We start from the raw sequence: 14868 nt of genomic DNA, 5'->3' as shown, positions 1-14868 counted from the left end.
CCATGACAAATATTTTTCTTCCTCACTTTTTCATACCCTTTCAAATTGGTACTCTGAACATAGTATTCATGATTTTGACATGACTAAGCCTTTTCTAGTGTACATGTCTTTTTGTGCTTCCCTTTTTCTGTTGCATTAAAAATACCTATTTGTAAATATATTAATATTTCAAAGCTTCTGTCACCCTTTCCTAACTCTTCTAAGTTTATCTAATATTGAATGGTTCAGTTGCCACTATCTCTTTTTTCATGATACTAGCCCACATCAACAACTGATCATACTTTTCAAACACTCTCCTCTCCATAGTGAGGAAGAACTCCTTATGAATGTCTGAAGTTAATTTGTTATTGTTTTAAATTTCTCCTCAAACTTCCTCCTCACCCCCCAAGGTAACTTTCAGAAATCTTGATAGCAGCTGGTTACTTATGTCACAAATTGCATACAAATGTATCTGCTAACATTGTTGTCCATACTGACTTCAGTATAATATTTCTGAGTTCTTGGTGTTTTCTATTCTGTAGGAAGCTCCAGTTTGCTGTGATAAAAGTGCATATAATTACATTGTAAGAACTAATGCATTTGCATTTGTACCAGGATGTGCTTCATTACTTAAGTGCCTGGCTTGTCACTGCTCATTGAACTCAAGGAATCCATTGGAGAAATTATCCTCTGGAAGTTACAGCAGTTCCAACATAACAGGCGATTTTGCTTAATAAACTTCCTCCTTCTCCACCCTTTGTTCTCTTAATAGTATGCTGTAATTACCTCAGCAACTACTCTTATGCTGCTCAGAAAAAGTATCTCAGTGAACAAATTAAGGTCTTGATTCATGAAGAGCATTTCGGAATATTATTGCTAACATTATTAGATTATAATGCTTAGCCACAAGATGCTGTGCTACGTAGAAACAATAATCACAGTAATTCTTGCCTTGTAAATGATCGCTGACTTTATGCTTAATCTACTTAATACTTAAAACATGCATTACTTCTGTTGTAAATAAAATCATTCTCTTTTGCATGTCTGAATGTGTAAATGTAATTACTGTGCAGTTGCACATTAGCACAAGAGGAATTTGGAATTTGAAGAATCCTGCTACTCTTCTTGTGGAGTGAGGGGGAATCAAAACTATTTGATGATAAGAGAGCATATGTAATTTGAAGACATTTCTCAAAAAAAATTAGATGAATGGTTGTCTTCAGGTATTGCTAAAAAAGAATTAAGCTCCTACTAGCAGAGCATTAGTGTTGTCTTTTGCTGCTGTTTGTCCCAAGCGCTAGATCTGAGAAAAGACCAGATCTTTTAAAAATATGCATAAATTAGATTGATAAATCATGCATCTTTATCATTGCTGCTTAGAAATGAGTGGGGAATGTTGTATTTATATAAAATGTACTGAAAAATCTTCAACTTGGAATCTTTGGAACTTCAGGGCAAAAATAATGCTTTCATTGCCATTTCAATTAATCCTTTGTCTTATTTTAATTTTTTTAATTAAATGAAACTGTATTTTGTGATTTAGTAAATTTAACTCTGTACCAACTAAATTAGAATTCTTCTCACAGAAAGAGACAGATATCATTCCTGAAGGAATCATGTTCTTGCAAGAAGTTCATTTTCAGTGTCACTGAAGTCTTATGCTGAAGAGCAGAACATCTCAATGTAGAAGTCTGTATGCATGAGGTGCTTAAATTCCTATTGTAATCAGTAGAGACATAGCCAGTGGTGCATAGATAATAATTCAGTTAACCAGCCATTAGGTGCTTGATTCAGTTACCTGATTGTAGATATTCATAACAATTTGAAGTGCTCAAAGGTATGCACCTGGCCTTCAGCTACTAGCCCACAGGTTATAGGTCCTCTGTCAGATCTGCTGGCCTTATGCAGATGTCTCAAATGCCTCTATGTATATCACAGTCATCAATGCCTCTGTTTAAGCAGCTGAATCAAATCCATTGTTAGTTCAGGCTGGGTTACTTTCTACGCTCCATTGACAAGATAATGCATGGTAAGAACTTACACACCTAATGATACCTAACTTTTAGTATTATAATACTGAGCTGAATCTTTTCCCTTAGCTGCTCATCAAGGGTCTGTTTTATTTTTGCAGGACTGGAGTTTTCCATTAGCCAGATGCATTAGCTGTTGTAAATATTTAGAAAGAGAAAACAAAATTCCAGGAAACAAAATACAAATGTAGAATGTATGTGGATACTTGTATAAAAGAGACTAGTTAAATTTGTTTTCCAAAGCTTGATGGTAGCAAGTCCTTTGTTATAACAGAGAATCAGACCAGAATGGAGAAGAAATTGTTGTGAAGTTGTTCTTTAAGATCTTTTCCAACAAACAAACTCTAAATACATAATTCATGAGAAATGTGATGGGTATCATTTATAATGCTATCTCCTTGTGGTGCTATATATCTGTGAAGTGCACAATATCATTTCAGAAAACATTAAAAAGACAATGTTGATGCCTCGCTAAAAAGAGCGAGCTAAAGTGGGACTCCCATTTTAATCAACTTGAGGCAATATATTACTGATTAATATAATAAAACATACTGAAAGTAAGTTTTTCTTCTGCTTTTCTTTTTTTCTCTCTTTCTGCAGAAACATTCTACCTCACTGAAGTTAACTGATGTTTTGTCACTGATGTTATGGTGGGGCATAATTCCCTCTAGCATAACTTAGGATCATTTTGCTCTAATGTCTGGAACTCTGTCATGAGTTAATAAGATGTAATCTAAGAACTCATGTTCATTTATTAGTTACACTGGTAAAGGGTATTAAAAGAGAAAACTCTATTGTACGGGTAAATGAGTAACAGTATTGTTGGAGGAAAAAAGTTGAGGATGCAACCGTCAAAGTTTAATGTATGGGGGGGAACATTTATATTTTCTGTTTCTACTGAAGGCAGTGCATTTACATTAGTATGCTAGTTGTATATTTATGTTTGAACATGTGAGCTTTGTAAAAACATGCAACTGATAAAAGCCTTTTAGGACTTGAGTAGTTAGATACCACAGATCATCCCATGGATGTTTTGGTATTATTTGAGTGCTTTCCTTGAGGAGGGTGTGGTGTAGAAACCTCCTTTTGTGCAACATGCCCTGAGTTTTAAGAACAGATTTAAATGTGAGTTTACTGTGTAGGGTGTTTACATACATAGATTGCAGAAGAACCTTTGGTTTGAAAATAGACTGGGATCTCAAATATTTTTTTCACAGTCTGTTAATTTTGCTATATTCAGTGTCTCATAAGTGCTGACTACAATATTTGAAATTTTGACGATACTTTTTCACTTGGTCTAGACGTATTTACATTTCTTTACCACTTCCTCTACTGAAAATTCCAGGCAACTTAGTTGAGTCTTCCTCTGTACTAACATAAGGTTATCTCTACTACTGACTATCTTCAATTATTAAGTAACTTTAGCATGTCATTGCCTCATTTGTAGAGAAGTCAGTGTTTTAATAGAACCATTAAACAACTATGTCAAACTGTATCATTATAAAGGTTGGAAATATAAACAGCTGATATCATGAGACTGTAATTTAATAAGGGGCAAAATGTTCTACTGATCGTTACTCCCTTTAGATTGAAAACTCCCATATCGCTTTTAATTCCTTTTGTTTTTACACAACAGCTGTTGCTTAAATCGATGAGCATTAAAATAAGTTATTAACACGGCGTGCCTGAGTTCTGATGTGTTCGGCTTTAGGTCACTGGCCTAATTAAAGCATGAGTCTAACATTCGCTATTGTGTGTTGGATATGCTCACAGGACGAGACCACCGTTTCCTCTAGCCAATCTGCTGATTTGTTGTACTGGACAACATCAAAAACCATGAAGGTGTTATCTAACACAACTATGACTACAAAAGCCATGCTGCATGCTGTCAGTGATGGGCAGTGGTGGAAGAGATCACTAACTTACCTTCGACCATTACATGTAAGGGGTTACTGACATATTTCCAGATGTTTGCACATTCACTAATATATTAGTATAGTGAATAAGGCAGGACTCCTTCTTTGCTAACTGATAACTGAAGACCACAAATGGGTAAACAGAGCTGAGACATCAACAGATTGTTTGTGGGCAAAACTCAGTGAAAGAATAGATCTATAAGCTGTTTCCTTTTCTTGTTGTTAATCTGTTTTCTCTTGCTTTTTTAGCTTGGTGATAGAAGGCATAGTTGAAATTTGGCAAAACTTCAGAGCATTCAGGGAGTAAAATCTAGTGAACTTCACTCTTGAATAGTGTCATTTTATTTCCAAAGCTGTTCCCTTTCAATTCCCCTTTTCTTACTTTCTCTGTTTCAGTGGATTTTATATAATGTTCACAATGTCAATTTCTCTCACACTACTTTTGAGGATGATTCTTCTTTTCTTAAAATACTGGACCTGATTCAGCATTTTTTTATGTAGGAAGATTCCTGTCATCTCCACTGAATTCAATGGTATTTTCATTTACAGTTGTTTCCCTTCCATACAGCATTTATTTTTGTGTGTCTGTGTGTGTCTGTATACACATATATACACACAGACATACACTCTCTCTCTCTCTCTCTCTCTCTCTCTATATATATATATATATATATATATATATAATTTTTTTTAAGCTTTTGTTACAGTTGAGCTCACCTACATTTTTTTTCCCCCCCACTAGGGTCAAGAATTTGGAGATGTATTGAAAAGTGGGTCTGGAGAAAATGCCACCGTTGAAAAGCAAGGCTGTCATCCATTTTATGAGTCTCTCATTACTGAGCCATATGTTGCTGAAGTAAGTCTCTATTATAGAGGTCTGAATTTTTTGTTATTTATAACTAAGTAACAATTTTGATTTGGGTTATTGGTGACTAAATAAGGATTTGAAATCTTGTGCAATAATAGAAGAACATCTGATTTAAACAGAAAGGAAAGCCAGTGCAGGAACTCAGGCCGATAATTGTATATGATGCAAATGAACCAAATAGAGTTGCACTATGTAGTGGGCACGTGTCATTTAGTTATCTTATTTTACTTTTAGTGTGAAGTAAGCTATGGCACATACCAGAACAATTCTTTGGAAAGCTTTGCAGAAGTCTTACTGAGAACAGAGAAACTGACAGAAACGAAGAGTGAAGGAAAAGACTTACTTCCAACTACAGAAGGTATGGATATGTGTGTATGCACTTAAGTATTTATTATATATTGGAGAAGGTATGCATGAAATTAAATACGTGGAATTGCATGTAATATTCTGGGGTAGTGTCCTGATATTTTGTACTAGCTGTGTCATGGTTCAAGTTTTCATGTCGATAGTCTTGATAAAAATAGCTGCAAAGTTTCTGAGAAAAGAGATATTTTTAAAAGGTGTTGCTCAGTAAAGACTATGAAAATTTAAAATGTTCAAGTTGGCTTAATAGAAGCAGGTGCTGTCATTTGGAGGCTGACGAGGATATGAACTTTTTGTGGGTAAAAAGTGATCTAAGGATTTTGAATACGGCCATGTATAGAGATAATTGAATAGAAATTTGCAAACCATTGTTAATCTTTCTTGTATGTCTGTGCATTCATTTGTTCAGATTCTATGTCTTTTTTTTTTATACAACTTTAGCATTGTGAAATTTTTCAATACTTTATCTGCTGCTTATTGCTCATCTACAATTTTTGGAATTCATAAGGCCCTTTTGCGTCTTTTGAAATTTTTAGATTTCATAGGTTATACTTAATTTATTAAAAATGAAATGATTTCCTTTTTATTTTTTTAACTACAATTGTTTGTCTTTACTTTAGCTGTCTCCTGCTGGTTTAGAAAATGAACTATTTAAATATTTACATGTTGTTAGTGTCTTTTGAAGGAAGATAGCTACACATTTTACTCCTTGGGCTTGACCTCTAAAGAAGAGCATGAACAAAATCATACTGTCTTTTGGCCTTGTATTGGCATTTTGCTGCCTGTAATGATTGCTCTCTGAAGAGTGAAGATAAATGTTTACTAGCTGGGCAATTGTCAGGTTAGGGATGGTACTTTGGAAGAGAACTCACAATTTATTACGTATTTCTGAGGTTTTGCAGTCATTAATTTTTCAGAGAAAGGGAGAAAATGAGATTCTTATAGATTCTTCAGTCCCTCATCCCAATTTTTTTTGCAAAGCCTAAAGATGGTTGTTAGAATGTATAAAAGTAACTTAGTCTGTGTTCAGAGTAGAAAATACAGATTTTGCTAACTTCTTCATAAAGATTTTAGTATTAGATATTTCCAGAAGCCTGTTATCTTTACTTGGACAGCATCCAGGTATTTTGAATGTAGCAGAAACAAGCTGGCACTAGCAAAAAACTGTTGCTAAGAGCTATTTGAAGCATAGATTCTGATGGATGGGTTTATGTTTGCAGCAACTGGAATGTGTTGCCATCTAGACAATCTCTGTGATGGCTTTTCACATAAAAATTTGCTTCTTGTATCTGGCTGAGGGCCAGCATTTAAATCCACTTCAGTCTGATGGCAGTTTAATGATAATCTGAAAATTGTAGGTGATCATTCAAGCCTTTGATAATTCATCCTTTAGAACAAAGAATTCACAGTGTGTTTGTGTGTGTATGTGTCTAAATTATGCAGGTCCCTTGCCAGCATGCCCTTGGAAGTGATTTGTGTGTGAGGGGAATATTGCTATACGAGATTTCTTTAAAAGAAGCAAAGAGCTAGGCTCCTAGAACAGGGCTTTTAGTGATTAGAAATAATAATAATGAAAAAAAATACACTAAAGAAGCATATGAGTTTTTTTTTTTTTTTTTTTTTTTTTTTAACTTCTCCTGATATGCTCGCAATTCCCTATGCAGTTTCTGGTCCAGGTTTTCTAAGAATTTTGAAGGAGTTCTTAAAATTAATAATTTATGTTCCCCACTCCCCTGACATCTAATCTTAAGAGTTTAATGCCAGGCACTATTCTATAATTGTTTGTTGGAACTTTAATAGCAACCATGGTGAAATTTTGTTTCAGTTCAGAAGGAAATGCTGCGTAAAGCAGAGGCCCTGTTACCAACCGACAGACCACGGGCGCTCGCTTTATCTGTGCATTGGTTCTTCTGTTTGCCTCCTGGCAGTTTGTTAATTCTGTCTTCTCTAAATGGACAGTAGACAACAGAATCATCACATTGTTGTGGAGGAAAAGCAGATAATTTGGGGGTCAGTTTTACTAGAAGTAAATCTTCCTATGGTTAGAATCATTGTTCTTTATTGATGTATTCATTTCTCCTGTGTCCATGGGCTGGTATTTCTGACTGCAGTACCTGGCAGGAAATGGTTGTGTTGGGAGTTTATTGTTTGGAGCGGTTTTGTTTGTTTAGCTTTTGTCCAGTTTCACTTGAGATGTAAATGTCCTGAAAGAGACTAGCTAATCTGGCTTTAAGCATTATATTCACAATTTTTGGTAGATGTGGGGTTTTTGCTTTTTTTCCCCCTGCTCACCTAGTGGCAGAAAAGCAGAAGTGGAAGGCCAAACCTAGCACACACAGAGTGCAGTTTGTCCATCCTTTCTGCTTAAAGTCTGTTCATAACAACTGCAGTTCATTTTCCTAACTGCTTGCTTTCTAAGTTTATTTAAGCTCATCTAAGCTGATGTTACAGGGATGGAAGGAAATTTCTCTTTTTATTGCCTTTATGTTACTACTAAATGAACCCATTATAGCCTGTGACACCTTTTCATTGACATTGAACTTAAATCAGGTTATCTATAGTCTGTTCGTACCTCATCAGTTTGATACGCAATCTAGATTTAATTGTCCATGATATAGTTAAAGGATTTCTATGTGAAGCTTTGCAATATATATGAGGCAAATCAGCCGATTTGTATCCCTAATCTTTCTGGGAATTCCCATGCATGTTTTGTTTTATTTGACTGATTGTTTATTCATGTGACACTTATTATGGCTTGTTGTGTTCAGGGACAAGCAAATTAAAGCTAAGGCTTGAGGAGAAGACATTTTGTATCATTCTTATTGGTATCTTGCAGTGTTCTCAATGTTATGCCATTGCCTTGATTTTTACAAGCAACAGATTTGTGTGGTGAATTGGTGCAGATGATGTTTCAGTGGCTTTGTTTAGCATCTGTTAGTACAGTATCTCATTCTTGTTTGGTTAATACATAAAACACTTTGCCTGGAAGTCAAGGTAAAGCTATGCTACAGTTTAACTACATATTATCTGTTTCTGGATGGCACTGATTGGTGTTTAATTAAGAATGTATAGAGTACTTCAAACTAGTGTCCAATAAAATATAGTTAAAATATTTCAGTTGCTAACTGTCAAGTCTAGATGGGTCAGTAATTAAAGCTTTATTTCTCCTTCCTATGTCTTGCAGTTCTGCTACAGCTGGCAAACGATGCTTTACCGAATGATATGGCCTTGTCTCTTGCCTATCTGCTTGCACTGCCCCAGGTATGTTGATAGTGGTTTGATTTCTGTACTTTTGCTAGGAAAGACTATTTATAGGACTACAAAATTCTACAAGAAATTTTAATTTCTTTTAGGGTTTTACAGTTTATGTCCTTCATTTAAAAAAAAAGTAAAAATAAATGATTTGAGCAGGTGCATTTAGCAGAACGTCTTAACAAATGCTCTTGAATTGGGTTATGAGCATGGCACTGATGAAACGACATGTTTTCTCAGTTGCAATAGGGGTTGCACCATCTGACTGACACTGATGGTTCTAATGTAGTACAGAAATATGGATAACAACTTTGTGGTGGAGAAGAAACAGAGGGTAGTCTGAAAATCATTTGAGGTAGGTGGTTAGAGCAAGGGGAGGAAAGCATCATAATTATTTTTTTGTTGGTATTTTTATTTTTTTTTTCTGTTTTACTTCTGTGCCAGGAAAACATGTAGGATCAGAGCTATTTCTAAATCACAGCAAGTAGCTTGTAGAAAGTTTGTGCTCTTAACGTTGTATGCTTGCTAATTCTTTCATCTAAATAAATACTCTCTTTCTCCTAGGTGGTAGATGCCAACAAGTGCTTTGAAAAGCAATTGCATTCTGCTTTATCTCTCCAGCTGGCAAGTTATTACTATAGCCTGCAGATCTATGCTCGTTTGGCACCATGTTTCACGGACAAATGCCACCCCCTCTACAGGGTTAGTACTCTTTCTTTTTAAAACTATATTCATTATTATGCAGCATTAAAGCTATTTTGAAAAGTCAGTATGTGAGTTAAGCCTGCTAAGGAGCTGTTCTGACTTATACTGTGAACAGCCTGCTAGGCTATGCGTAATTATTCTTCTACAATGCTGTAAATAGACAGGTACTTAACAATTTCTGGAAGAGTATATTGTGCACTTTTGATACGCAATATCAAGCATCTTAGTAAACAGCCCTATCCATCTTAAAAGTAGCTTATAAATATTGAGCAAATAACGAGCATAACCTATACGGTAGTATTTTTGGTATCTTTTGGTATTCATATACTACAGTACTTTCTTAGATTAGTCAGATGTCCATTTAAGTTAAGAACTGTGCTGTTCAAAAAGTTGCCATGGCCTTTGTTAAGGTAATTTTTTATATTTTAGATTACATATTGTTTTTGAAATTCATTTATGTTGATTAACTTGTTGATTTCCTTTGACAAATATCTGTTTTTTTAAAATGGTACAGCTTTGCTTCTTATTGTCACCTGTAATTAAGACAGTTATTAAATCAATAAATATTGCACTAAATCTTAAGAAGTGAAATATAAAAGTTGAATGACACCAGCTGTCATTCCTACCTGAAAACTGAGTGCAAGTCAGGCCACTGAATGCTCTTCCCTTCCTTTGAGTCTTGGAAAGACTCCAAGAGAGCGTGTCTGAATTTACAGCAGCTCTTTACTTCGGTAGAGAACTGCCTCTGTCCTGTATATTTTTCAGCACTTTTGGCCACAAGTTGTCTGAAGAGAAGCAGTTTTCACTAATCACCTCATGGCATGAAGCGGGGGCAGGGGGATAGTGGCATTTTTCCCATGTTCCAGGTGATTTCTGATATGCAGAGTTTTAATACTAGCCCATTTCTGCAACTGGGCAACTTCTTGTGCTCTTGTGGACATTTGCATTGTGCTACCTCCTGCTAACAAAACTTAGGCCACGACTGAATTTGTGGAGCTTCTAAAACATTTTGGTTGCAAGGAACTCATTTAGGTTCATAAAATATCTTTCTTATCAGCCTTGGTTTTTCTCCTGTGAGACACCTTTGATTTTTTAAAAAAGATATTTTTTTGTTACTTTAGCTTCCATCTTATGAGTGAAGATGGACAGTCTTATTTTCTGAAAGAAGCTTTGTAGCCTTTCTAAAGAATAAGTCATAAGAATATTGACAGATATGTTAAAGCTTCAACTATTTCTACTCAGATTGTCATTTAATAATCAAAATCTTCTCAACAGCAGCAGATAGTTCATCTCCTACCAATATGATTTTTAACAGAATCTTTCATTCCATCTTGGTAAAATACTGCCTATGAGTGTATAATAAGCAGTGGATTCTAGTTTGTTTGCTGAAAAGAGTATGTGCTGTGTTTATGAGTACTACTGTTAAACAGTATCTTTTGGAAACAATTGTGTGAGAAGAAACTGAGTGGATAGGATGAACAAACAAAACAAAACAGAGAGGCCTTAATACTCAGTGTGGGGTGCAATGAAGAAATACTGCAGGAGAATACATTTGTTGTTACCAATGCCAAGGGTGAGGTAGTGTTTCTGAAATAAAAAAAAAAATCATCCTTATTTCCCTATTTCTTATCTTTGCTTTGGTTTTGAGCTTAGTTAGGACTTGGCAACAGGTCGCTGTGGCTGAGTAAGGCCACTCCTGCATCTAATTTCTGCACATCAAATTGAACTATCCTGTGTTTTGTGGAAGCTGTCCTAGTCTATGATTTCAAGATCAGCCAGGTTTCCTTTGCCTCTTTGGCTTGTTCAGAAAACTTAAGGTGAGGTCGCATGGGAGGCTGCTGTGAAAAATAAAGTCTAGCCTCCAGAAGTCCAAGCTCTTTCTTTTTCTTTTTCTTGTTTGCCTTCCTCACTTCCTTCAGAATCTGAAATATTCCTATGTTTTGGTTCCTTCAGAGAAGTCTGCTATTGAATATCATGTTCCCTGTTTTTTCTTCCTCTGTGTCTGACAAACTCCATAAACCTGATCTGTCTTGTCCTGCCATGTTACACCAGATCAAGTCAAGGAGTTTAAAGTCCCCTATGAGAACCAGGACATGTGATCTTCCAGCTGTTTGAAAATTTTTTTTCTATCTTTTTTTTAAGTGATCTGTAGCAGATATCCACTACAAAGTCTCACTTTCTGGCCTTGGCCAGCCTATCTATCACCCTTTGCATAGAAAAGCTCCATGTATTCAAGCTGCTTGTTCGCATACAATATACACCCCATCGTCTTTTCTGTTTCTCTTTACATATCCTGACTCCATCCTTCACAGCACTCCAGTCATGTGGAGTGCTATCTCACCACATTTCTGTAATCTCTTGATGTCATAGCTCTGACTTCATATGGACTTCCAGTTCTTCCTGTTTGTTCTCTAGGCTGCTTGCATGTGTATACAGACAGTTCAGATGGGCTCTAGTCCCCCTGCTTTCTGAAGGGGAATGTGAGAGCCTCCTATGCCTGCTGTTTTCCAACCAACATTCCCTGATTCTCTTCAGGCTTTTGTCTCTTCAGGCTTTTGTCTCCACCCACTATTGAAATTAATTTCAAGCCTTCCTCACTAGTTTCAGAAACCTGTTGCTTAAGCTGTTTTTTTCCTTACTTTGTCATGGAGACTTTGTAGTCTTTGTTCTTTGGAAAGTGTCCTGTGATTGTAGACTCTCAAAGCCTGCTGGTGACAGCAGCCACACATTCAGATCCTAATTTGCAGAATGGATGCCTGCTTGAGTCGTTCTCTTTTATCAACATGTAAAGGAGAACACCAGTTAAATCATTTCTATTCATCCTAGTCACCAGAGCTCTATAATCATCCTGATGACTAAATCAGGATGTCTGTCTGCCTTGGTGTTATCATTTGTACCCACATGCATGTGTTCATGGATGTTTTATTTCTATTAACAGCTTATCTCTTCAATTGTCCTATCCTGCTGATCTGATGAATGACTAGAATGTAGATATCTGGGGATTTGTTTTCTCTAAAAAGGAATAAAGATGTTTAATTACCCTAAGGTTAATTAATATATTATTTTCCTGTCTTCATGCTAATAATCTAATGCTGAAGTGTTTCTATAGTTTTGGAAAAGAGTATTTTATTGCCCTTACCTGGGAGACCAGGTTTATTCTTGGTGCCTTAAGCAACGTTTCCAACAAATACTGCTAAATTACAAGAGAGGATGGAGAATTTTGCTATTAATAATGGATGAGGGAAGAAGCTATTAGCAGAAAATTCTTAAGTAGTTCTTTTTTATTATTACTTATTCCCTTACCTATTATTTTCTTTCAAGAAAACAACAAGCTGATATTTGATTCTTGTCCTTCTCTGGGTTTCAACGGACAATGTATTGAAATAGTAACCTCAATAATTCTTCTTTGGGATGCTTTTGATAATGCCAAGAGATGTTAAGGAAGCTGGGAATTCTGTTTCACAGAATTAACTGGTCAGATTTAATTATCTTTTGATACGGGGAAGGAAGGTATGGGTTACTGTCTGAAACAGATCACCTATACAGTGAACCTGTGCTTATATACTTAACCTGCTTCTCTTTTACTACTGCTTAGAGAAGCCTCTATTTCAGCTCTGTATAAGAGGTGAAATTAGGGCTTATGAATTGTTCTGCTCTAACCTCACATAAAAACACTTTTTCTTTTGGATTTTTTAAACAAAGTAGAGTTTTTTTTTCTGATTTTGCTTTTACTTTTTCTATCACAACTGTTTTGTATTTTGTACACACTGCTGTTTCTTATTCTCTTTTCCTTTTATTTGCAAACTACTCTTTCTGTCTGTTCATATCTTCCTCAGTAGAGCTATATTGAGGGTTTCTATACCTGCCCTCACCACAATGATACATGTAGGCTTGAAGTTCATTAAGTAACTATGACAAATACCTGTCATGTGTAGCTTGTTCTCTCACCTCCTTTCCCATAGAGAAAAAACAGCATGTAGGATGGTTTTTAAATTGTTACCTGCTGGTAGGTGTTTATCTGTTTTGTATTAACGAAGACAAGGTTAAAATAAGAATGTTTTATACTTGGAATCAGATATATAGAAGTTTGTGTTGATCTTATGGGATTTAATTTTGCTGGCTTGACTTAGTTCTGAAGGCAGTTCTGCCACTTATGTGTTTAAGATCGGCCATAATTAATAATGACTTAAATTTTGGACTGTCAGAGGTATTGTATAAGGACAGAGGGCAGATCTTATGAGCTGCCATATGTATTACCCTTATTGGATCAGGTCCAATACCTCTTTATTACATGGCATTGTAGTTCAGAGTAACAGATAAGTCTATAAAACCAAGATGAGGTTATCTCTCATCAGAAATCTAATGCTGGTAAACAATTGAATTTGTAATTAAGAATAATATCCTTCCTCATTCTTAACCTGTGAACTTAACTCATAGGTAATATATTTTTAATTTCAAATTGGATTTTTATACATGAAATTTTACTAGAGTCTATTAACATTAATATGCAAAACTGATAAACTACATCAGATAGTCTTGTCTCATTGTCTTGACATTCAGCTCTTTGTTCCTAAACTCTAGCTAGCACTAAGTCTATTGCAAATGGTAAATGGATAGGGCTCTGTATTGGCTCAAATTGGCAGATTTGATACATGGTGATATTTGCTGATGATCTTTGCTGTTATTACTACTTTGAGCTCAATTACTACTAAGGTTCGAACAGTTAGTTCCTCTTTGCCTCTTTCTATTCACTTAATGATGCTGGCAACTAGCAAATTCTCTTTGGCAATGTGATTTCTTCCCTTCACTGTTTAGATCTTCTGTTTTATGTTCTGCATTGAATTCAAGATTTCTTACTGGGCTTTGGGTTGTCCTTACTTTCATATGACATTAAAATTACTTTTTTATTATTCACCCAAAACTACTTTGTGCTAAACACTGTTTCTTGTTTTAGGACAGCCTGAGCTGCATTTTCTTTTCATGATGCTATTTATGCCTAGCACTGCTTATACATGGTCAGATACTATTATTCATTAAAAATTGAGACATGTGCATCTATTTGGTACATGCTCCTGTTCCTAGTTTCTGTGCACATCTAATGGTTCTGAAGGCAAATTGGAGAGTGAGATGAACACATACTTCCTCACTGATGTTCCTGTGTGTGCAGTTTGACTGGAAGGAGAATGAGGAAGAGGGAAGGCACCATGATTTTAAGTGGCAGGCTAAACACTGATTTTGGATCAACTTTTTAAAAATCAAAGTAGTCCAAACACTTGACATGTAGTCTTGACATATAGCATGACACTTCAATAATTAAAAGAACTTCCTATCATCCGAAAACTTAGATATTGATTACTTAGCCCTTCTCCAGGTTATTGACAGAGAAGTTGAATAAAATTAGTCTCATAATTTTTCCTGGAGAATTCACTACTGTCTTCTCCCCTACCCAGAAAAGTGACCATTAAGCTTTCTATCCTTTCACCAGCTTTCAGTCCATAAAAGGGCCTTTTCTCCAGTCTTATAGTAACTTAAGTATCTTGACTGAACTTTGATGGGGAGCCTCCTTGTTTGGAGGATTTGTCTGCGTTTTGTCTGTGGCATACCCTTTATCCATATGCTTATACGACTCTAGTGGGTTAATGAGGCAGGCTTCCCTTTACAGAGTCTGTGCTGACTCTTTCTCACCAAACTGCTTATGCATGTGCTCAGTGATGGACTTGAAAACTCACTGGTCTGTAGTTCCAGGTTCCCCTCG

General features: G+C 35.7%; 1 protein-coding gene across 1 annotated transcript in view; it reads left to right on the top strand.

Moving 5' to 3' along the window:
• NBAS (NBAS subunit of NRZ tethering complex) overlaps positions 1-14868 on the top strand; it is a 180774-nt gene that overhangs the window by 74358 nt on the left and 91548 nt on the right. The window contains exons 36-40 of the mRNA XM_062573114.1: positions 3783-3950; positions 4668-4781; positions 5028-5151; positions 8341-8417; positions 8973-9110. Of these exons, the coding sequence (XP_062429098.1) occupies positions 3783-3950; positions 4668-4781; positions 5028-5151; positions 8341-8417; positions 8973-9110 (621 nt within the window). The remainder of the gene's footprint in view (positions 1-3782; positions 3951-4667; positions 4782-5027; positions 5152-8340; positions 8418-8972; positions 9111-14868) is intronic.

Source organism: Rhea pennata, chromosome 3 (genome assembly GCF_028389875.1).
Source record: "Rhea pennata isolate bPtePen1 chromosome 3, bPtePen1.pri, whole genome shotgun sequence".
Classification (NCBI taxonomy): Eukaryota; Metazoa; Chordata; class Aves; order Rheiformes; family Rheidae; genus Rhea; species Rhea pennata.
The sequence above is the reverse complement of the archived record's forward strand: the minus strand, read 5'-3'. Positions and strand labels throughout refer to the sequence as shown.